The 22,626-nt window shown below is 40.6% G+C and overlaps 2 protein-coding genes and 1 long non-coding RNA gene across 5 annotated transcripts in view; 2 read left to right on the forward strand and 1 right to left on the reverse strand.

The window, feature by feature from the left end:
• The window catches only part of LOC121066821, a 35,324-nt gene extending 34,743 nt beyond the window's left edge, over positions 1–581 (reverse strand). Inside the window, exon 1 of the long non-coding RNA XR_005817979.1 lies at positions 529–581. This is a non-coding gene — a long non-coding RNA (uncharacterized LOC121066821). The remainder of the gene's footprint in view (positions 1–528) is intronic.
• CCT4 (chaperonin containing TCP1 subunit 4) lies at positions 528–7,698 on the forward strand. Its single transcript, XM_040550501.1, has 14 exons — positions 528–1,092; positions 1,225–1,277; positions 1,542–1,631; positions 2,380–2,488; positions 3,182–3,324; positions 4,116–4,237; positions 4,335–4,467; positions 5,043–5,182; positions 5,480–5,576; positions 5,943–6,053; positions 6,308–6,438; positions 6,542–6,776; positions 7,162–7,275; positions 7,525–7,698. The coding sequence occupies exons 1-14, from the start codon at positions 966–968 to the stop codon at positions 7,537–7,539; spliced, it is 1,620 nt and encodes a 539-aa protein (XP_040406435.1). The 5' UTR covers positions 528–965; the 3' UTR covers positions 7,540–7,698.
• Positions 7,658–19,050, forward strand: FAM161A (FAM161 centrosomal protein A). 3 transcript variants are annotated; one of them, XM_040550498.1, is made up of 7 exons: positions 7,658–7,770; positions 10,185–10,432; positions 10,878–12,056; positions 12,468–12,635; positions 14,915–15,014; positions 16,019–16,167; positions 16,829–19,050. In XM_040550498.1, the coding sequence occupies exons 2-7, from the start codon at positions 10,272–10,274 to the stop codon at positions 17,298–17,300; spliced, it is 2,229 nt and encodes a 742-aa protein (XP_040406432.1). In that variant the 5' UTR covers positions 7,658–7,770; positions 10,185–10,271; the 3' UTR covers positions 17,301–19,050. The 3 variants fall into 3 exon arrangements, with proteins under 3 accessions (XP_040406432.1, XP_040406433.1, XP_040406431.1); XM_040550499.1 differs by lacking the exon at positions 7,658–7,770 and adding an exon at positions 9,210–9,334; XM_040550497.1 differs by lacking the exons at positions 7,658–7,770; positions 12,468–12,635 and adding an exon at positions 9,216–9,334.
• The last annotated feature ends 3,576 nt before the right edge of the window (positions 19,051–22,626 follow it).

The raw sequence follows: 22,626 nt of genomic DNA on the forward strand, positions 1-22,626 counted from the left end.
GCCCCTAGGGCAAAACTCCGGTTCTTCACCGTAAAGGAACCGAGATGCCAGTCCCTGAGAACACATTTCTTTGGAGATGTTCCTACGCTCTGGGCAAACCCGCTAATAATCTGATAAACCCGGGACAACCTGACCACCAAAGCAGTCAAACGGGGACAGCTGCTCCGCAGCACAAGCCATTCACCAGGCGGAGGCACCCCTCGCGCTCCGTGCTGGGGCGGCTGAGCCCGGCGCGGCAGGAGGCGCCCTCTGAGGAGAATTTCCCCTCACAGCGCGGCGGGAGCTGACCGCGGCCCCTGGAGCGCTGCCTGTCACACACCCTGCCTGTCCGGCTGAGATCCCGGCGTTTTGGCAGCGGGACCCTCTCAGCAGCTGCCCCATATCCAAAAAAAAAAAAAAAAAAAAAAAGATATTCCGTACCCAAAAACCCCCGCTCCGTACCCAAAAAAGCCCCGCTCCCTCAGGGGCTCCCTCAGGGGCGGGGCCGCGCCTGCCCGTACGGCCGCGCCCCCTGCCGGCAGCACTTACGCCAGGCGGGAGGCGGCCGCCCAGGCAGAACGGGCCTGGCTACGCCATTGGCGTAACCCCCGCTAGGCGGGAAACCTCGCCGCGAGGCCCCCGCGCGGCTCGTTCTAGAAGCGGCCCCCGGCCGCCTGTAGGTGTCCGCGCCGTCCGCCTGCACGGGGTTAGTGCCGCTTTCGGGCAGCAGGCGCGGGGAGGGCAGCCGCTCGGCGTGACGTCACGCGGGGCGCCGGCTGGAAGGACCCGGGCGCCTCCTGAGGGTGGCGGCGGCGGCGCCTTCTGGAAGGTTCGCGACCATCCGGGACCATCCGCCGCCATCCGCGCCTCATCCGTGTCCGCCCGCTTCCCTCCGAGCCCATCCGAGCCCGCCGTTGCCCACCCGAGGCGGGGCGGCCGTTACCGCAGCGCCGCCGTGCCCGCGGGCCCATCGGCGGCCAGCGACGATGCCGGAGAACGCGGGGCCCAAGGGCCACGGCCACGGCGGCGGCGGCGGGAGCCGGGCCAAGGGCACGTACCAGGACCGCGACAAGCCCGCCCAGATCCGCAACAGCAACATCGCCGCCGGCAAGGGTGAGGGCCGGGAGGGCTGGGGGAGGTGCCGGGTCCCGGCGGTGGTGTTTTTCCAGGGGAGGTGGGTGCAGGGAGGGGTGGGTGCTTGGGACTCTCCAGGGCGGCTCGCAGACCTGTTTGTTCTCCTTCCAGCTGTTGCTGATGCCATCAGAACGAGCCTCGGACCAAAAGGAATGGATAAAATGGTAAATCTTATGCTTAAATTTTGTAAACGTTGACACTGCTGAAGATGCTGTATGTCAACATGGCTTAAGTAGCGCCCAGCCTTTTGTCTTGGACTTCTAAGCTTGAAAAACACTTCTACTTTGTGACCAAACTCTATTCGTTTAGAGGAAGTATCAACTAAATACATATCTCAGTCTGAGAAATGATGTTGTCAGGAAAGCTGTCTTACATCAAGCATCGCGTTAACAAATTCTGGTCACTAATCAGTGCTGTTTCTCCCTCAGATCCAGGATGCTAAAGGAGACGTAACGATCACTAATGATGGTGCTACTATCCTGAAACAAATGCAGGTTTTGCACCCTGCTGCCAAAATGGTAAGCGTTTCTCCATCGCTCAGACAATGATACATGTTAGAGCTTTGTTTCTGGGACAAAAGAACATAGTAATGTTTTACGTGGATTTGAGGAGCATTACTTGGTAGTGACAGAGCAAGAGATTTTGTGCAGGGTGCCTCAAGACAGCCTATTGTGATGGTACGGTGTGCTATGCAATTCTAGGTCTTTATTGCTTATCTCGTATTTCTCATGCATAACCCATTTCCAATAAGTTTTAAGGTATAAAATAATCTAGCCCAAATCTTCTCTGATCTGAGAAAGAAAAGCTGGTGATGTCCCATACCACTAGGACAGAAGAGAGTCAGAGAAGAGAATGAATTACATTGTGGCCCTAGGAAGCAGTAGCCTGGTCTTCTGAATAGTTAAGTGTAGATCTCTTAGATTTGATTGTGGCTAGAGATGGAAGTGAGCTAGGTGGGGCCCTTCTAAAGTAAGGGGGGAAGATTGACCTGTTACGTGGGGGTGATTAGTTTTATGCTTGGGAGAAAAGTTCCTTGGTTTCTGTGGTTTGTTCTTGTTTGTTTTTAATGGTTGGTCATTCAACCATATACCAGTATGAGAAGTCACTTGCAAATCAGAAAAGATGTGATTAGTGTGAGATGTGATACTATGGGTAGTTGGGTAGTTTCAGTAGCACTGCATTCTTGAGTATCTCTTTTTTGGTACTTGTCAGAGTTTTCAGTTAAGCAGCATTATATATAAGCTTTTGTTGTAATTCACTGTTTAGTTGGTAGAGCTGTCAAAAGCACAAGACATTGAAGCTGGTGATGGCACTACGTCTGTTGTTGTCATTGCTGGAGCTCTTCTGGATGCCTGTTCCAGACTCCTTCAGAAAGGTAAGCATGCATACTTAATACAAAAGCCTTAGTTATGAAGTAGTTGAGTCCCACGTTTGGCTGCATGTTTATCGTGAAGCTGAAAGCCGCTGTTAGCAGCTTAAACATGAAAGGTAACTTGAGGGTTCATTCACGTCCCACTAATAATTAAAAATTCATCGTTTAGTCTTTTGAGCTGAATACATTACCATTAATACAGGAGACAGTGTCTCACTGACGTGATAGATAGTGCCTTGTAAAAGCTCACCTAGATTATATTTGTACTTCTCTCATGGACAGAGAAACACCTAAGAAGGGATAAATAAAATCTGAAGCTAGTGATTCTATTCTTTTTCTTTTTTCTACTCAGGAAGTGTAGCGCTTGCCATCACAAAATTGGACTTTGAGAATGCCAAGGGAAAATAATATTTTGAGAAAAGTCTGCTCTGTCAAACATTGCAGGGAAATGTGCTGTACTTGCCCATGAGGACAAATTCTTAGGAACATAACAGCTTTTTTCCTCAGCTTTAACTGTAGACAGTGGTAAGGGGAAGTTATCTGCTTATGAGGAACATATTTTGCTAAAATAGGTTCTATTTATTCTGACATTAGTGTCTCTAAAATAATCTCAAATTGCAACGGGAGGTGGGGAAAAAAATAGACCGTTGGTTTGAAAGTAAAACCAAATAAAATCACCTTTTACACAATTCACAGGAATTCACCCCACCATCATTTCTGAGTCATTCCAGAAAGCTTTGGAAAAAGGTATCGAAGTGTTGACCAACATGGCACAGCCAGTTGAACTGAGTGACAGAGAAACCTTACTAAATAGCGCAACTACTTCGCTGAACTCAAAGGTATGGCTGATTCTCAAACTTCGTACTACCTCCAGGCAAGCTGAGCCATTTGGCTCTTCCCAGTGCGCTACTGTTCATTTATTAAGAATCCCCTCATGAATCTAGTTGGTTTTGAGACAATAGCTACCCTCTGTTAGACTGACTTCTCAAAAATCTCTGGCTGATCAAGATTGAATTGACACGCCTAAACTGAATTTCAGTCTGAAATACATAGTAATATTAGCTGCTGAGTCTAAAATACATATGCAAGCTTAAACTGAAAAACAGTAACAGAAAAGACAGGTGGAATACTGAGAGCTTTTGTCAACTTTTATGTAGGCAGTTCTTTATGATGAGGCAGAGGTTCCTAAAACAGCATCAAAAACTGGAGATGTGTTGTTTGCAAGAACTTCATTCCTGGAACAGCTGGATGTCAGAATTCCTTGTTGGCTCTAGAGGGCCAATAGCTCCAAAACAACAATAATGCAATTTCTTCTCTTCCCCATAGTACTCCTTTGTGCTGTAAGATCTCTACAAATGCATTAGTTTCCATTCTGGCAAACTGATCTGGGAAGTTCTCCAAGGGCTTAATCTAAGAGTTTAAGAAATAAATCCAAGTTTGTTCCAAGTCCCTAAGCGTAGGTTTTTCCCACCGGCATACCTGTTCTTTCCTGTGAGTGGAGTCACCATGAAGAAGGTAGCACATTATGGAAAGTCAAACTAGTACACAATGACAATATTATCTAGAAATTCCTAGCCACTGTTGATCAGCGTTAAATCTCACACTTTTTTATTGTTATTAAATCCCTTAGGTTGTGTGTCAGTATTCTAGTTTACTTTCTCCCATGAGTGTGGATGCAGTGATGAAGGTGATCGATCCATCTACAGCTAGCAGCGTGGACCTCAGAGATATTAAAATTGTTAAGAAGTTGGGGTAAGAACCAGTTTGTAATTAGAGGGTTATGTCTTTATCAAACTTGCTCCCCTAAGTGCTACTCATGGATTGTTTTTTTTTTTTTTTTTTTTTCCAGCGGAACAATTGATGATTGTGAACTGGTTGAAGGACTGGTCCTGACTCAGAAGGTGGCGAATACAGGGGTGACTAGAGTGGAGAAAGCCAAAATTGGCCTAATTCAGTTCTGCCTGTCTGCTCCAAAGACAGATGTAAGTTAAATGTACCTGGAGTGAGACCTCTTGCTGTAGTTCTTTGAAGATGCAAATTTAATGACAAAATATTTTTTAGAGATGTTGTGTTGTTGTCAGCTCTATTTTGTGGCTGTAGTGAAGGTCTGCTGGGTAATGCTTATTACTTAGAACTTGTATAAAGAACTTAAAATTGATATAAAAGAAAAACAGTTTAAAAGTCCAGTATTTTCTTATTTAAACAATTTCTAATAAGATATTTAGGAAGAAATTCTTCACTCAGAGGGTGGTGAAGCACTGGCACAGGCTGCCCAGAGGAGCTGTGGCTGCCCCATCCCTGGCAGTGCCCAAGGCCAGGCTGGATGGGGCTGGGGGCAGCCTGGGCTCGGGGCAGGGGGCCCTGTCCGTGGCAGGGGGTTGGAATTAGATGGGCTTTGAGGTCCCTTCCAACCCAACCCGTTCTGTGATTATTTTATATTTTACTGAAATTGCTTGCTTGCTTTGAATCACAGGCTGATAATTTAAAGAATGCAGAACATCTTAACGTTCGCTTATCAAGTCAGCAGTTGGTGACACTTGGTTTTCTTTCTCAACAGATGGACAACCAAATTGTTGTTTCGGATTATGCTCAAATGGACAGAGTACTGCGTGAAGAGAGAGCTTATATTCTCAACTTAGTTAAACAAATTAAGAAGGCTGGATGCAATGTGTTGCTGATTCAGAAATCTATTCTGAGGTATGTCAATAGCGATTTACCAGCTTACTCTGTTCATTTGGGGAACAGCTGGAATTGTTTGGAATATCTGGAAAATGGAAGCTAAACATTAATAGTCGCACTGAGCAGTGTCAGATTGTCTGTGCCAGTGACAGACACACTAGTGGCAGCACTAGCGTTGTCTGTGTTTTGGATTTAGTGACATCTTTACTTGGTAGTCTGAAGAACTTCAGCATTGCTGCAAAGAAGCATGCAACTGGCTAGTGCAACCCAGTTATTAAGACAAGCCTGGACTGACTTCTTCCCTCTTGTTTTTAGGGATGCTCTTAGTGACCTAGCCCTACATTTTCTGAACAAAATGAAGATCATGGTGGTTAAAGACATAGAAAGAGAAGACATTGAATTTATATGTAAGGTAAAGTGAGTTATACAAATGTCTATTACGGTAACAGTTGTGTTTAAAGATAACGTCAAAACCTGAGCACCTAGCTAATGCCAGTTTCTTATGACATGTGCGTTTCACGTTCTGAATGTGATGTAAGAGTTGAGAAGGCGTTTCCCTAAAAGACAGCCCTGTTCTGTTGAGTAGTCACACTTCTTTACATCCACCCCTTATTTTTCTAGGGGGTAGTCCTACCTGTGTTTCACTGTAATACACCAGAAGTATGTTATGCAGTACACTTCCTGACTCTGCAGTTTGGATTCTGGATGTTTTCTTACTGTTGGTGGTGGTTGTGTGTTTTTTTTTTTTTTGTTTTTTTTTTTTTTTTTTTTTTTTCAGACGATTGGAACTAAGCCTGTTGCTCACATTGACCAATTTACTCCTGACATGCTGGGGTCTGCTGAGCTGGCAGAGGAAGTCAACTTGAACAGTTCTGGGAAACTAATAAAGGTGGGTGATGGACAACATGTTAATAGCTTCTTAACATTTGCCAATTCTTGTAATAATAACTACTAACTTGAATGTAATAACTTCAGTACTAAGAAGCCTTAAAGCACCTACTTGTAATCCCTGACTAGCCTCTGGCCTGGGAAGCCTAGTGGTTTTGTTCAGCAGACCTCGGTACTGTTACAAAAGTTGCAAATATATATATTTTATTATTTTGTCCAGTACTCTCTTTTAGTGCTGTAATGTCTTTGTTTTAGATCACAGGCTGTACAAACCCTGGAAAAACTGTAACCATTGTGGTACGTGGATCCAACAAACTTGTTCTAGAAGAAGCTGAGCGTTCAATTCATGATGCCTTGTGTGTCATTAGATGCTTAGTTAAGAAAAGGTAATGTCCCTTTTTGGTCAGAGTAATCTAGTATATTAATACGGAGAGCTAATTATTTATGGACTTAGGTAAAATGAGGTTTGATTTTAATTTCTCTCCTCAGAGCTTTAATTGCAGGAGGTGGAGCACCAGAGATAGAGTTGGCGCTGCGCTTGAATGAATACGCTCGCACTTTGAGAGGTATGGACTCATATTGTGTCCGTGCGTATGGAGACGCGCTGGAGGTCATACCATCCACACTGGCTGAAAATGCAGGCCTCAATCCTATTTCAACGGTGACAGAGCTGAGAAACAGACATGCTCAAGGAGAGAAAACAGCTGGCATTAATGTCAGAAAGGTAATAAGGAATTGCATGTAGAATTCCCAGAGGTAAAAAAAAAAAAAAAAAAAATGCATTTTAAAAAGAAAATGCTTAAAATGCATTTTTAAAAGAAAATACACTAGGACTAAAATATAAAGAGAGGACAAGTTTGTGTATTATAACTGGATTCTCCCAGGACTAGTGTTGAGAGAGATCATAGCTTGCTCTCTGAACCTGCTTTTGAGTGGATACCTCAAGTAGCCACAGAATGCCTCTACAATAGTAATTCCTGTTGGGAACTGAAGAGTGCAAGCCCTTTGGTCTAATTTGAAGTAGGATGTCGTTTCCAGGATTCTGTTCAAACTTGCTGAATCTAGTTGTAGCCTCGCTTGCCCAAAGTAAAAGGTGCTTGTTCTTGTAGGGTGGCATTTCCAACATCTTGGAGGAGCTGGTAGTCCAACCACTGCTAGTGTCTGTCAGTGCACTGACTCTTGCCACAGAAACTGTGCGCAGTATTCTAAAGATTGATGATGTGGTGAGTAGTGTTTGCATCACTTTCTGCTTAATCTTTTTCATAAGCACTGGGATAGTTACTGTCATCTAAATTGATGTGTTTAAAATAATTCTATACAATTTTCAATTTTCTATACAGTTTTACATGCAGCTTATGCCATTTGGCCATCTAATATATATAGCGAGATGTTATAGTGACTAAAAAAATAACATCTTTAACCAGAGAAGTAATTGTTACATACTGTATGTGTGTTCTTGGAATTCTTTGCAGGTAAACACTCGGTAAGCTGAATAATGGAAGTTGGAACCGTGCTCCAGAACTCCTTCTGTGTAGTCTGAAATGTGGTTTCCTCACCAAAAGCGCCTGTGTGAATTGTCTTAAAAAGTCCACAAAGGCTTATGTACTTTTGTCACATTAATTTAATAAAGTTTCTGGTTTCAACAAGGAACTGTTGTTTATCAATAAACATGCAGTAGTCTACCTGAGTCTGTACTCTATAATTCTGCTGAAACTAAGGTAAACCTTTTAACATTACTTTCCAGAGCTAGTTAGCTCTTGTAAAAGTATGTTCTGAAAATGCCATTGAACTTACACAACTTACACTATATTACCATAGTAGTTTAGAATTGCTTGTCCTGGAGTTATCCAGAATGGAGTGGTACTTATTTTTTCCTTAGATGTGGCTGGACTTTTCACTTGTAGCTGTAAGAATGCTATCACGTTCCTTGCCCTGTTTTGTCTTCTGGAGACTACTTTGGTTTCTGATGCTACCATACAATATGAAGGAAAGTCTTTTCATGCAATTTTATTTAAAATTGGTTTTGGGGAGCCAGTGCAGCTCCCAGGTGTATATTTAATTTTTAATTGTTCTCTCATTATTTTTTTATTTTCCATTTTTTCATCTTTTTTCATATTATTTTTCATTTTCATTATTTTTTCATTGTGTTCAACTCCCATTTTTGTTCAGGAAAAGCCTGGGCATGAAACTGGACAGCTCAACTAATGTATACGTGTATACACACAAACTCATGGAGAAGTCAAATTATCAAGTATACATTTTTATACTGATGCAAATAATGCTCTATGAAGGAATTCATAGAATAAACATTACCATCTGTTAATATCCAAAGAAAATAACCACCCTTGTTGAGAAAGGCATTATTGGATTACTTGTGCATTAGTGCAGGAGCAAGCACAGTGCACATAAGTGAGCCACTTTGCTAAGGTGAGCTGTAACAAAATACCTGAGCTACCAGGAAAAACCTGGATTCCACAGGTTTCATACAGCTTAGACTTTGTTTGTACCAAATCGATTTCACAGTTTTGAATTTATTATAATTTAGAATAAACATTCTAAAATTTATTTCTACTCAGCCAGGAACTGTGAATTAACCCTTTAATACTCATTATTGCTAGAATTGCCAGATTCCTCTTCAGGTAAAGAACTTACTCGCTTCCTGACTAACTTACATTTCTTAATATCACTCAGGAGCTGTAGCTTTTAAGTTTTCACTGCTCTTTTGACTGGCTACTGAAATACTTTGCTATGATTTAAAGCTAAGTATAAGAATCATGATAATTCTATATAGAGAGAAAAGGACAATCAATGGGGACAGTAATGTTCTGTGCATGTTATTTATTGACTGGTTAAATGTACAAATTACACTTCAAAACAGGGTTACTTACAGCAAACACGTCTTAAACTGACTTTACCAGTCTGGGTGCTAGCTCTGGTGAGGGCTTTCCCATCATTTCAAGCTTCCAATTCTTGACAAGACTTCAACGTGCTGTGTACAGTGGTGTAATTTCTTCATCGGTGTCTTTACGTTATAAAGGACTCGGATCTCCTGGCAGTTCCGAGGCCCGCTACCCCTGCCGCCTCCCGCAGAGTGTGGGCCCCCGCCTGCACTCATCAATCCCGGCTCCCCCCGCAGGGAGGCGGGCCCTCAGCGAGCCGGGGCCGGCCCCGGCCCCAGCCCAGCGCTGTGCGGGAGCCATGGCGGCCGTGCCTGGGGCCGTGCCGGCCGCCCCCGGGCCCCGCGCCGCTCCCGGCGCCAGCAGCCGGGCCCCGGCCGCCCAGGTACCGCCGGCAGGGGAAGGGGGAGCGGGGAAGGGCGGCCGGGGGGCGGTACTGGGCCCTTAAACCCCGCGGCTGGCTGAGAGGGGTTCAGGAAGGGCACTGCCAAAAGCCAGGGGAAGGGCTTGGGGCCTGGGGGGTGAGGGCTGATTGAAAAAACATAGAGACCAACAGACGGCGAAAACTACTAGAAGCCCGCGTGGAACGGTATTGTGCTATTTTTAGGTGAAGGAACTAGTCCTGTAACATCCTTAAGCAGCGCTTAAAATAATGCAAAGGAAGCCTTTTTAATGCAGGCTAACCTGGGTTTAACAGCACTTGTCATTAAACTTCTGCAGGCTCTAAAAACGGTTAGCAAACATGCTTACCTCCACACACGTGCGGGCTGCCAAGCACTGGTTAAACTGAAAGATGTGCAGATCCCTATCACATCACAGCACATTACAGAAATGGCTAAAGCAGCATTTATACAGCACCTAGTGACTTGATTTTAGAATGCTGGAAGGCAGAGAGGGGTGGTTTGTGTGCTTTAAGGCTTTTTTTAGAGCTGTGTACTGAGCAAGGAAAGATTGCGCTTTTTTACAAAACAGCTAGGCTTTTTTTCTTCTGATAAATCCTTCTTGATCTCATTTCCTGATACAAATACATTGATTACAGGGACAGACTTCAGTAGCCTCAGGATATAAATTATTATGCAGTAAGAGTATTCCAGGTGACTCACATGAAAATCTTTATACAGGTATCTATTTGGTGTTAGTGCTTCATTCATTAGACAATTGAATAAAGCAACGTTAAACACATTGTTGCCCTTTATCCTAAGAATCAGAAAAATTTACAAAGAAATCTCTTCTAGGACACTCTTGATGTGGATTCAAATACTGACAGAGAGCAGACCCTCCCTCTACATGGAGACGGTGACAACTGGATAGACTTTTCCAAAATGTGCACTTCCAATCAAGAATATTACTTGAAGCTAGAAGAGTTGAAGAATGCCCAATTGGAGACCATGGCAAAGTTAGAAAGTATGTATCAGAATAAACTCTATTTAAAAGGAGTACAGCCCGTGGCCAGGAAAGATGCTGCTTCTAATGGGTGTTGCAGGTAAGTTTTGGGTACCTTTTACCTGAAGATTCTCAAGTGCTTTGCAGACACCAGTAAATACAGCAGTTTTTTTCTGCAGCTGGAAAGTGTTACTCTCCCCATTTCCTATAAGCAGATAATTACAGAAAAGTTAATCAATCATTTAAATGCTTATTCACCTTGAGATTTACAAGTGTGTACACAGCAGGGACTAGGCAATGTGTTTAGTAAAGCACAGTGCCTTTCCTTATGCTAACTTGTTCGTGATCTGAACTTCTTTAAAACTATGATCTGGTGTCAGTGTCCAATGTTCCCTTTTCCCTTTCCTCTCTCCTCTTCTCACCAGTGCTGTTCATTTTTTCCTAATGATGACATTGAAAATGGAAGTCGCTGGCTTTGCATTAATATTGGGCTGGACTCAAAACAGCTTTTTTTCCTTTCTTTTTTTTTTCTTCCCTTTTTTAAGGCCAACTTGGGAGAAAAGCTCGTATCAGCCTCTAAATCTGCACAAATCCTTCTCTGACTCTGACTTAAGTGATCCCTTAGGCTCAGGTCTGTCTGGTGGGTCTGACAAAGAATTAGCATTTGAAGAAAACAGTAGTGAAACTGGATCATCATCATTTGCTAAGGAACGGATTGAAAAAATGTGGGATGGGTTCTCTGTGGAAGACTACATCACCCGAACCAAACACAGCTTACCAAGCTCACCAGCCTTCAGAACAACACGGAAGAAGCAGAAGGCGTGGTCACCAAAAGTTACTGTGCCCAAGCCTTTCCAGATGACCATTAGAGAAGCTAGAAAAAAAGAACAGAATGTCAAATCAAAGTCCCAGATTGAAATGGAAAATAACTTACTGAAGAAGCAGCTGGAGGAAGAAGCGGAGTGTCAGAAAAAATTCCGAGCCAATCCTGTGCCCGCTGCAGTTTTTCTTCCACTCTACCATGAAATCATACAAAGAAATGAAGAACGCAGGAAGTCTGTGAAAGAGAGAAGCAAACTCAAGCTTTTGGCTTCTCAGAAGCCATTTAAATTCATTGAAAGAGAGAAGCAAAGGAATGAAATTAGGAAAATGCAATTAAGAGACCTTTCCACACCTGAAAAGAAACCAAAACCATTCAAAGCAAAACCAATTCCTAAATGCGTTTATAGTCCAGCTGTTAATGACAAGTTACAGGAGGAAGAGCTCTACAGAGAAATCAGGATTAGAACGAGAGCTGAGGAGTTGCTGCGTAATTCATCCCTACCCACGAGCAGGCTGGCTTTAAAGAACACCAATAAAAAGAAGAAACACAAGTGCATCGAACCAAAGGAGACAGAACATAAACCCAAGATCAAACCAGATGTTCCAGATTTTGAACGACTCCACCAGAAATTTCAGAAACGGCTCCTGCAAAAAAAACAGGTGAAACACCTTACAGTCTGTGAACCATTTGATCTTCGTACTCCACACATTCCTTCAAACAAGGGGAAGATTTTGAGGGACATTCAAGAGGATGAAGAAAGGTTGAAAGAAACACGCTGGCCATACACCTCTCCAAGATGTAAACCTCAAATGAGAGGTGCAAATTCACCTCTCTCAGGATTTGGAGAATCTAAATCGCCAAAAATCACACAGTCCACCCAGCGAAGGCTACAGGCCATCAGGTGACCACTTTAGTGATGTTCTGGATTTTATAAATACTTAGAGTAGACATCTTTTGTACTTCTACAGATGTCGTTAATTCTTCCATACAGTGAATATGAGACTTACATATATGTAAGTTTTATACTATAATTAAGTCCTTATACTAAAATATTGAATACAGGACTTTATTAGTATTTGATTTTTCCAAAAACAGTAATGCATATTTCTGAACATGCCCGTAGGAAAGGGACAAATGACTGCAGTTTCCCAGGTTACACGTGAATCCCTTACAATGGCGCGTATCACGTGCCCTTTTACACCAACCCTGTTTTCAATCTTTTTTCTCCTTTGAATTTCCTTTACTAAAACATCCTTTGAAGTCTTGCTCTTGCTTCCAAATGAATTCAGTCTTAGTTTATTTTTCCACCCAGGAATTCACTTGAGGAAAAGAGAAGGTTGGAAGAACGGCAAAAAAGGAACAGGACAAAGCAGAAACAAAGAACGAAAAAAATGCAGAAAATTGTTACAACTCGGGCTGAGGCCAATGACCCACATCAGAGCCTAGCTCAGATGTCTAAATCCAAATTAAAAACATTCAGGTATTTTGTTGCATTCCCCTGAATCCTGAACCCCTGAATTTGCATTGTATGTTAAGCATACAATGATAGCAGAGTTTAAGTTTTCACAATTACTCTTTTGATAAATTATACACTGTACAAGCAGCTAGTTAAAAAAAAATGTGGCCAAATTTAGTATCTCAACTGGGAAACTATTGCCCATTCTAATGCTCTCAGTCTATAGTTCCACTTCATAGTGTTACAGACCAGCTGACAAGAGAGTCCTGTGGTTTCTAAATTGACATACCAAGTAGCAATGAAAGTAAGTTTAAAAAGTGGTAAGGAAAAGGCGCAGCATAATTGCAGAACATCCTTGAAAGTGCTGGATTGATAGATGTTGGTATGGCTGCACAATTCATTTATTTGTCCTAATAGTTCCCCACTTCAGGGGGGAAAAAAAAAAAAAAAGCAAAGTGGCAGTATTATTTCAGTTTAGCACATGTATCCACAGCAAACCAGGAAGCTGCTACCTAGTCCAAAGACAGATGAAGCCAAAGCATGGATAAGCAGCAATGGTCTAGGAGAAGTGGGGCTTATGCAGGGTCCTGGACAGCAGAGATGCACCAGTAGAGATGTAGAACAAAAGGGATAGTCCCTTCTAATTATTTTGTCAATCAGAGCTCAAGCGCAATTGCTTTTGGAACATGACCAGCAGGTACTGTTAATAATAGGAGCTTTATAATGCAATTGTGCTCGGGCAGATGATCTGCTGACTCTGGGACAGAAGCAGAAAGCAACCTGAATTACAGCAGCAAGGTGGAGAATTAAGAAAGACAGTGGGTATATTTACAGATTTGATTTAAGTTCATTCAACAGCAGACTTCACATTACAGCATTTAGCTTAATCAGATTTTAGGAGTATAGTAAAAAAACTCATGCTTAATTCTTCTCTGCACATAAAATGGTGCTATTACAAAGCAAGACTCCTTCCCTAGTGCTGATGCATTAAGGGTGGTACAAGTGCTTAACTTGATAATGCTTATTGCAACATGGGCTGGGTAATAAGGGACATTAATGTAAGTGCTCTTCTAACAGATAATTGGGTTTGCAGAAAGCCTTCTGAGAAAGCAAGCAAGTAGAAACAATGAAGTTCACTCCCTTAAAATGGTAAATAACTTGCCTTAATGCGCAGCCATATTCAGAGTGGTGGGGAAGAGGAGGCGAGGAAGAGAGAAGTGTAAAATGTCCCCTAGCTCTCATACCTGTCCTTCAGTGCCTGACTTGGTAACGCTAGAGCTGGCCCAGTGCAGATGCAACATCAAACCAGTAAGATTTAGGAACTGAGGTGCAGCACCATGTGAACACAGCCGGGTTATTTCCAGGGCCTGTGCAGCCCTCCTCAAGCTATGCTTGAGCTAATCAGTGAGTCCTGTAGTGCTTTATGCTGCAGCCCCTGACATGTCCTCTGCTTCATTTGCCAGCATTCCAGGTTGCAAAGAACTTAGGAGCTCAGGTTCAACCCTGAGCTGGCTCCATGTGTTCCCACACTGCCTGACAAAATAAGCCGTGTTAGAACTGTGGCAATGAACTAGATCTGCAAGAACTAGCTCAAAATTTTATGGGGCCAGTGTTAAAGCCTTAAGTGATGTGAATCAACACTGCATCATCAGGGTCTTTGTCACACACACGGGATTACAGCCCATGCTAGCTGGATTAGCAAGGACTTGCTATGACCTGAGCTATCGTTTCAGCTGACGAAGCAACAGTTCTGTCATCCCACCATGCTGACTGAGACCTTGACAAAGCAGCTAGGAAAAATGGGTACTATGATCCAGAACGCGGTCACCCTTCTTGTGAGAAGAGGGGTTGGTAAAACAACAAAAGATTCTTAGCATTAAAGTATCAGTTTCTATTTAATGATGCTAATTTCCTAGTGTGCATTCTGATTTTATCAGCCCTTTCACACTGCTTGTGTAAAACAAGTGAAACCTCTATCAAAGTATGAACTGAGCAAATTTTTGTTTTTTTTGAATATACATACACATACAAATGCAACCCCTATTTAACCTCTTTGGCCAGGATTTCTCTCTGCTTATCCGAAGTGACTACTTAAGAGATAGCTTTGTTCTCTATTTCCAAGCAAGCAAACGCTGTGAAAATGAGACAACATACCTAATTCCATCATAAAATAACTTATCCTTTATATATATTTAAGTAGGACAGCATTAAGTTTGTCATAAGCAATTCTACTTTCATCTGCTGTAGGAAATTACTTCTTCTATTATAGACAATAATGATTTGTTGTACTGTATTTCCCTTAGGAATTACGAGAAGCAGAGAATGCAAGAATATTTGCAAGAGTTACAAGAAATGGAAGAAAGAGTAAACCAAAGGCCATTGCTTTTGGAAAGAGTCACTCAGGTTGTCTTGCTTCTCTGTTCTTTTTAATGTCATCTTCAATTAATATGAATAGCACTTGTAGTCAGTCAAGCATTTTTAGAAGGTATTTGAACAATATTTTTTAGGCCAGTATTTGTCCATTCTAATCTCCATTGCTCCACCTCTGTATAAATATTATTTTTCTGTGACCAAGTGTTCATGGCAGGCTTGCACAAGGAGGAGAGGTGGCTGTTCTAAACATGTCATCTGATTCAATTATAACACGGATACCTCTAAATAAAACAAAAACGTACAGCAAAAATGTGAGAGGTTTAAGTTGGGAAAAGTGCTAAGAGAACTCGAGCGTTCTTCATGTCTACTGTAAAGCTTAGATGCAGTATTTTAATTTCTCCATTTCCTTACAACCATGTGGTGGTAGTGTAGTCCCTGACTGTGCGACAAACACAGAGAGACAGCAAGTTGTAGCTCACCAGTTCCCTTGTCCCTTCTGTGCTAGTTCCTTGGTCTGCCACCACTGCAGGGGCAGGAACATTTATGCAGATTGGAGGACAAGTCCTCCTCACTCAGGTGTTACCTGGAGGACCAGAGTTCACCCCCTCCATTTCAGAGGCAGAGATACAGATCTATGCCATTCATCAGATAGCACTGTATGAGCGTAAAACAATACCATCTTTTTGAGCAGCAGCTCCCCCAGAGGGAAGACATAAGGAGAAGGGATAAGGGAGAAGCCCTAGGAAGACTATATCTGATTTTTCATGTCTCCTCCTCCCTCAATAACAGCATAGAGAATATAGAGCTTTTCATTACCCAGTGGGTGCAAGGAGCAATCTGTGTTTAAACTAGTAAAGGAAAAAGGAGGAAAAGCTGGTATAAAATTTTCATGTAGTTTTGCCATTTTTCCCTGCAGTTAATAATTCAACTTGCCAGATGCAAATAATGAAACAGAGTATTAATAAACAAAAGTATCTGAAGACAGGCCATTTAATGCATTTAGATAATACTTAACCATTGTGTTTTTCCTACAGAAAAATGCCAGAATAGCTGCAGAAAAGCATTATTCTAATACACTGAGAGCTCTGGGGGTATGTCCAGAGTTTGTTTCAAAGAAAGGACAAACAACTAAATTGCTAGAATGCTCCAATGCTGAAGATTTTGGTCTTGATGGCAAAGAAAGGTAGAGATTACTGAAGGCTTTTTTTTTGCCACTACATATCTAGAAATCAGAAAGTCATTTTCAATGTTGAGAAAATTATTTGCAGTATTTCCCAGGTAAATATTTTACTGGATGTAGTTAGCAATACTAATGCTAGCATTACTGTACATTTTTACTGTTTTTCCTGAATTAAATATTATTTCATAAATCCAAGGAGAGCACTGGTTATGCTACACACAAGGCATTTCAAAGAAAAATGAAGAATAAGAAACATTTTTGGGTTGTTCCTTTTGCCAAAAATTCTGGCAGGTTGCTGAGAAGTCATTTCATCCTGCATTACCTTTACTGACTTTTTAAAGTAAGCCTTATAAAAATACTTCTCAATATCCATTTGACATTATGACATAATTTAGATGATTTAGATATCATAATTATATATTATGATATAATATATAATTAGATTTGGGGAAAAATGAAAAGGAAATAATATATAGAAACAATACTGTTACTTCCTAGCATAAAAGCAGACTCTAGCATCCCCCCTTCCCTTTTCCTTCACTGATTCCACCCCAGCCAAGTCTACCAGGATTTGTCCTAGATTACCTAAAGGGAGTAATCCTTTAAAACCTACTTTAAAACACATTACCTGAAAATAAAATTAACATACAAATTGTCTTTTCAGAGCCAACAAGGATAAAGTGAAAGAAGGGGAATTCTTCCGTTCAGCAGAAGCAGCTGACATCAGCCCTCAGGCTGAGCAGTCCTGCGAGGAAGAGGAAGAGAAGAGAGAAGGCGTCAGAGCCTCCACCTGGGAGCGTGAATCCAGTGAGGCAGAGGATGAGGAGGAGACCAGAGCCAGCCCTCATATTCAGCAGCCTTGCCACACAGGGGAGGCCAGCCCCCGCTCTGACCAGCACTGTGAAGAGGAGGAAGGGGAAGCAAAGGCAGGCCTTCCACGTGACCATTCCCTGGAGGAGGAGGAAGATGATGAGGAGGAGGAGAATCAGTCAAGACCTAGCTCTCAGTCTGACCGGTCCCCTGAGCCACAAGAGGGTCAGTCCGACCTTGAAGCTGAGGGTGCCTTCGGGTATGAGGATGAGGAATATGAAAGTGATGATTCGGAAGAGAAAGCCAGTGATGGTGAAGCTGACTGAAGGGCAGGCAGACAGGACAGGCTGGTGCTCAGGAACCTATTTCATTGCTGGCGGTGAAATAGACGCTAAAGAAAAACTTGTCTTCTTGCTACTGATACGAAATTTTGTGAATTTAAAGCTCTTAGCTTAGCAGTCTTTTTAGCATGGAAACCTTGTTGATTTTCCGGTAAGAGAGATCAAGTTACTCATTTCCACCAAGAAAATTACTTTTATATTCATCTTCTTTATTCTAGACCTCTGTAATATTAGTGCAGTTCGGTTCATAAAATTAACACCAACCAGTGGTTAAAAATAATGTCTTACATGCTGTGTTGTTAAGTACTGAGGTCTTAGCATTTTCAGCTTTTCTGTGTACTGGCAAAGCCAGATGAGATTTTGGAGTAGTAATTTGCTATTATCAATGCCTCTCAGGCTCAAACATCTTAGTCCTTTTGCGCTCTGTTCCTGCAATATCTTCTAGGATGGCAACGAACTGGCAAGGATTTGTTGTGCAAGACCTCTCATTGTTTTCAGCAGAGCAGCTGCAAGGAAGACAACTGCAGTTAGACAAATTCATCTGTGCAGTTTCTCCCTCCTGCTCCCAGGGAGTTTGTTCTCTCCCCACTTAAGTGAGCTGAATTGGCTCAGTGATGGGTCAGAGGAGTGCCAGGGCCAGAAAAGAAGTGACTCCTTTTGGAGGAAACAAGCTGTTAGATCAACCCAAGTGTTTTGTTCAGCTAATATACAAAGAGTGTCGCAGTTGCTGAAGGCTGTTCCTACAGAGAAGAAAAAAAGATGCACCAAAATACACTGAGAGGAGTCATTTAAACTCTTACATAGCTTTTTACTTTTTAACGGTTATAGACAAGTGAGGTAGAAGAAAAGTCAGTAGAATATCTTGAGAAAAAAAACACGTTATGCTACCAGATCTTGTATTACTTCCTAACCAAGATAGAAAATTGTGTTCTTTCACCTCCATTTTGTTTTAAAGAGCTCTTCCTGTGATCATGTAAAATAGTCCATTACCATAATAACAAATGCCAACATTAAGTTTCTTTATTGGGACAGTAAACGTACTTTAAAAAGAGAACCTTACAACTCAGCAACTGTAGTTGCATGGAAGTCTGGTAAGGAAGTGCTTTAGTACCTTTCTTCACACACTTGTTACTCAGGACTTCAGCTACTACACAACAAAAAATGCAAGTCAGTGGTTTTTTTGTTTTGTTTTTGTTTGTTTGTTTGTTTTTCCCCTCTATTTATATCGCTGGTGGCTTCTCCTACTGTTACTGGCTTTCCTACTAACCTGTCAAATGCAGTGTTAGGAAAGAAAATAAAAGAAAACATATAACAAACCACAAATTAAGGATTTCAAACAATCTTTCTCTGCTTAGTAGAGAACAGAGTATATGACTTTGCACAAGCACTAAAAACATGTTCATCGAATAGTAAATATTATATTTCTTAAAACTAACGAGTTTGCAAATGCATCTGCAATGACTAGGGATATGGGTTTGTTTTTTTGTTTGTTTGTTTTAGGTTGGGGAAGGGGGGTGTTGTTTGTTTTCCTCAAGTTTCCTTCCAAACTGCATGTAAGAGCACTAGCTAAATCTATTATTTTTTCCTCCAGACTTTGAGAAACTGTGTCCTAATGTTTGGATTTTTATCTTTCCTTTTTTTTTTTTTTAATTTATTTTGAAGTGTGGCCTAACTAATATGAATTTTAAACTTATTTGTTTTACTTAAATAAAATTTCTATTGCATATTTACCTTATATTAAAATATTAATCATTGTTTCACAATGAAAATCATAGTTTACAATCAAGTTATACTTGACAATGCCACAATACAAACTCAAGGTTGGTTTGCTTGTGGTAGTTATTATACAATAATTCTGAGAAGTTGTACAATACGTTACTGAATTTATAACCACATGTTACTGATACTTATCTCTTTAGGAAACAAGTTTTTGTTTATTTTTGTTTTGAAAGAAGGCAGACAAGCTTCAGAGTGTTTTCTCATATAGAGGTTATTTGAAGAATTTTCAAATCAGTTTATAAAATCTGATAACACTTAAGTGAGTGTTCTAGAATAACATAAATATATAATTGTTGAGCCACTAAGACAGAACGTAAGAAATGTCACTGAAAACCTCATTTGAACTAGGAGGTAGCAAAAACAATCTTCAGAAGAACAGATTTAATGAACACATGGATAAACGTGATATAACAAGGAAGAGTTAAGCACAGCTTTTGGAGATTATACCTCAACTTTTCCAGCATGTCCAAAAGAGTCAAGCAGAACCATATGGACTAAGGGAATCCAGTTGATACGGTTTAACTAATTGACAATGTGCCATTAAAAAAAACCAAGTAAGCCAGCTTTACTGTACAAGAAGAAAGGTCCTCATGAATTAATAATCAATTAAACCATCAGGGAAGAAAAGGTCAATTTTAGCAGTGTAAGTGCAGTTATTAGCGGACATTCAATGAGATTCAAATTGTTCAACATACTCAGAAGTATCTGTAGTGCTGAGGCCACAGAGTTATTCAGTGCTATGAATAAATTCACCTGACTGCAAAGAACATGCAGAATGATCTTACAAAGTGGAATGACAGAAGAGCAGGTATAGTTCAATTTTAGCAATTGCAAATAAATGCATGTGAGGGTAAAAAATATTCCAAGATTACACAATACCATATACTGAAAAAAAAATAAATTCCAGCATGAATATTGCACTTAGTCTTCCCATCTTAAAAAGGATCGATTGATTTGTTATAGAACTGGAAGAAGTCAACAAGAATGATCCAAGATAAGGTATGGTTTTCATTTGACAATAACATATATGGGATTCTTTAATTTGGAAAAAGGTATTAAACTCCGAGATATTAGGGCAACCACTTTGAGAAGCACAGATGTTGAAAAGGGAAGAATTGTGAAATCTAATTTAAAAAAAACCTGTTCAGTAGTAGCATTACAAGCAAGAAAAAAAGCACTGTATGGATAAATAACTCTCTAAAAATATATGGGGATAAGTACGTACTCCAATAAGGAATTAGAAAGGAATGAAATAGCAATGAAAAGTCACATGAAAGAAAAGAATGTAGAGAGACAGGTTAGGATGAATTAAATCTCATGAAGCAAGTACAGCACCAAAAGTTTCAGATATATGACTAAACAATAAAAAGAGGTGTGGATACCATACTGTCATGAGATGAACAGTATGCTGGCCTAAAAACTAAGTCTTCCCTCCCCAGCACAGTCAGGAGGATGATTTAAAACGTAGATAAGGCAAGAGAAAGCTAAAAGGATAATGACACTGAAATTAAGATGACTATATTTAATGAAAAAATACAGTAACCTCAACACAAAAATTCAAATCCAGATGAGAGGTTTTGGTAAATTACCAAGATGTTGTGTAGTACAATAAGAAAGGAGAATAAAATATGTACTGCTTTCTGTCAGAACTCAAATCTATTTGATGCAATTAACATGGAGAAAAATAATTCGTTTGAATCATTAAGGATGATATAATAGAAATATTTTAAGGTAAGAAGCTCATTAAAGGACAGATTATGAGTTATGCTTTCAGAGAAAATATCAGGAGAGAGACGAACAGAAGTTTCTCACAGATTATTGAATATTCCGACTTTAATATTTTAATTAATGTCCAAAGCACAGAAGTAGAAACATGTTCAAAAAATTTGCAAAGAAAATGAGGAAGCTGTATCTAAAAAGGATTAAAAATATCACATGGGAAAAAGAGGATAACTTTGTAGACTGTACTCTTAAATAAATATTTCAAAGTGCAGGAATAACACTTCTGTAATGGAAATTTGTCACCTAAAGCTATAAGGAGAAAGACCCAGATGATTTGTTGGGCAACAGTTGGTAATTGACCACAAATTCTTATCATAAAAAGGAAATCTAAAAATCTAAGGATGTGTCAGGCAAAAAATTTCCAGCAGGTTTGGAAGAACAGTACATGCAAGTCTGCAAACACATTTGTTCTGGGTTTCAAAGTAATTCTTACAATACTGAATATAAGCTGGAGCCTTTTTTTCAGAAATTCCGTACTAAGCTTCCCCCCTTGCATCTGCTCACATCTGCCACAGGAAGCACAACACTCAGCTGGAATCCAACAAGGATATGGGAGCAAGAAAAGATGCCACTGTGGAGTATTAGACAATACTTTGTGCTTTCAACAGAAAACAGCCCCTCTTTTCAGGAGGGTGTTTGTGTCTTTCAGTTTCTGTCTTCCAAATTTCCCCTGCATTTCTCAAGCTTTCTTTGTATATATGGTACTGCTTCCTCTAGAAACCATCTTCTCGAATACATAATTACCAAAACATCAAGCAGGAGGTTACATTCTCTTTTCCTTTAAGGAAAAATGATTACATCATTACCTTCCTGAATTAAATATCTGAATTAAACACAAGGTTACAGCTGCTCCAAACAGATTAACAAAAGAATTACGTTTTTTTTTTTGAAGAAAACTTTTAAAGTCATCACTAATTTGAAGTGATTTAACTGGCACACTTAGAGTCCTCGCACTTTCAGAATGGCAGAAAGCAAAATATTTGCCTCAGTATAGCAGATATAGGTACTCCAAAAATCAAACTATGCATTAAAATTATTTCTGAAAGTATGTCTATAGATTTGCCCATAAATTTGAGTCAAACAAGTTTTGTATGCTAAATACATTTGTCCAGAAAGACCAACTAGTCCATGATTACAAGAGATGGCAGATGCATGCTTACTAACTTAAAACATGCAGATAAAATTAGAAATGGTTTGAGGTCTGTTCTCCTCATCCTTCAGTGAAATTTCAGTTTTACATCTCTGGTTGTATAATATTTTGCTAATTACTTGGCTTTGGGAAAAAAAAAAAAAAAAAAAAAAAGCTCTTGCATATGCCAGCAAAACTCAAAATTGCTTCTTTCTTCAACAGGAATTCAAGGTATTTCAGAAATGCCAGTTCAAAACTAAGGCTTACAATAGTATCAGAAAAATTCCCCTCCCTACTTGTATACTAAAAAGACCATCAGTCAAATGTAGAAGCATAAAAATCAGGGATCATGTGAGGTGAACTGCACAGATACAAAGAAAGTTGTGGGACCTGATGGACTGCTTTAGATATTAGTTTTGTATTACAGAGTAACAGCATTAGAGGCTTCCAGCGTGCTAAGTGTGCACAAACTCAGAAATAAATCTCCAATCCAGTCTTACAGGACATCACCACATACTTCAGAGGAAGTGCATCATGTTTACCCACAACGTTAATCCTTTCACGGGCAGCTGAAGTCCCAGAAAGGGCAGCTTTCTTCCCATCTTTTCCTCCTTGTTTTGC

Source organism: Cygnus olor, chromosome 3, assembly GCF_009769625.2.
Source record: "Cygnus olor isolate bCygOlo1 chromosome 3, bCygOlo1.pri.v2, whole genome shotgun sequence".
NCBI classification, from domain to species: Eukaryota; Metazoa; Chordata; class Aves; order Anseriformes; family Anatidae; genus Cygnus; species Cygnus olor.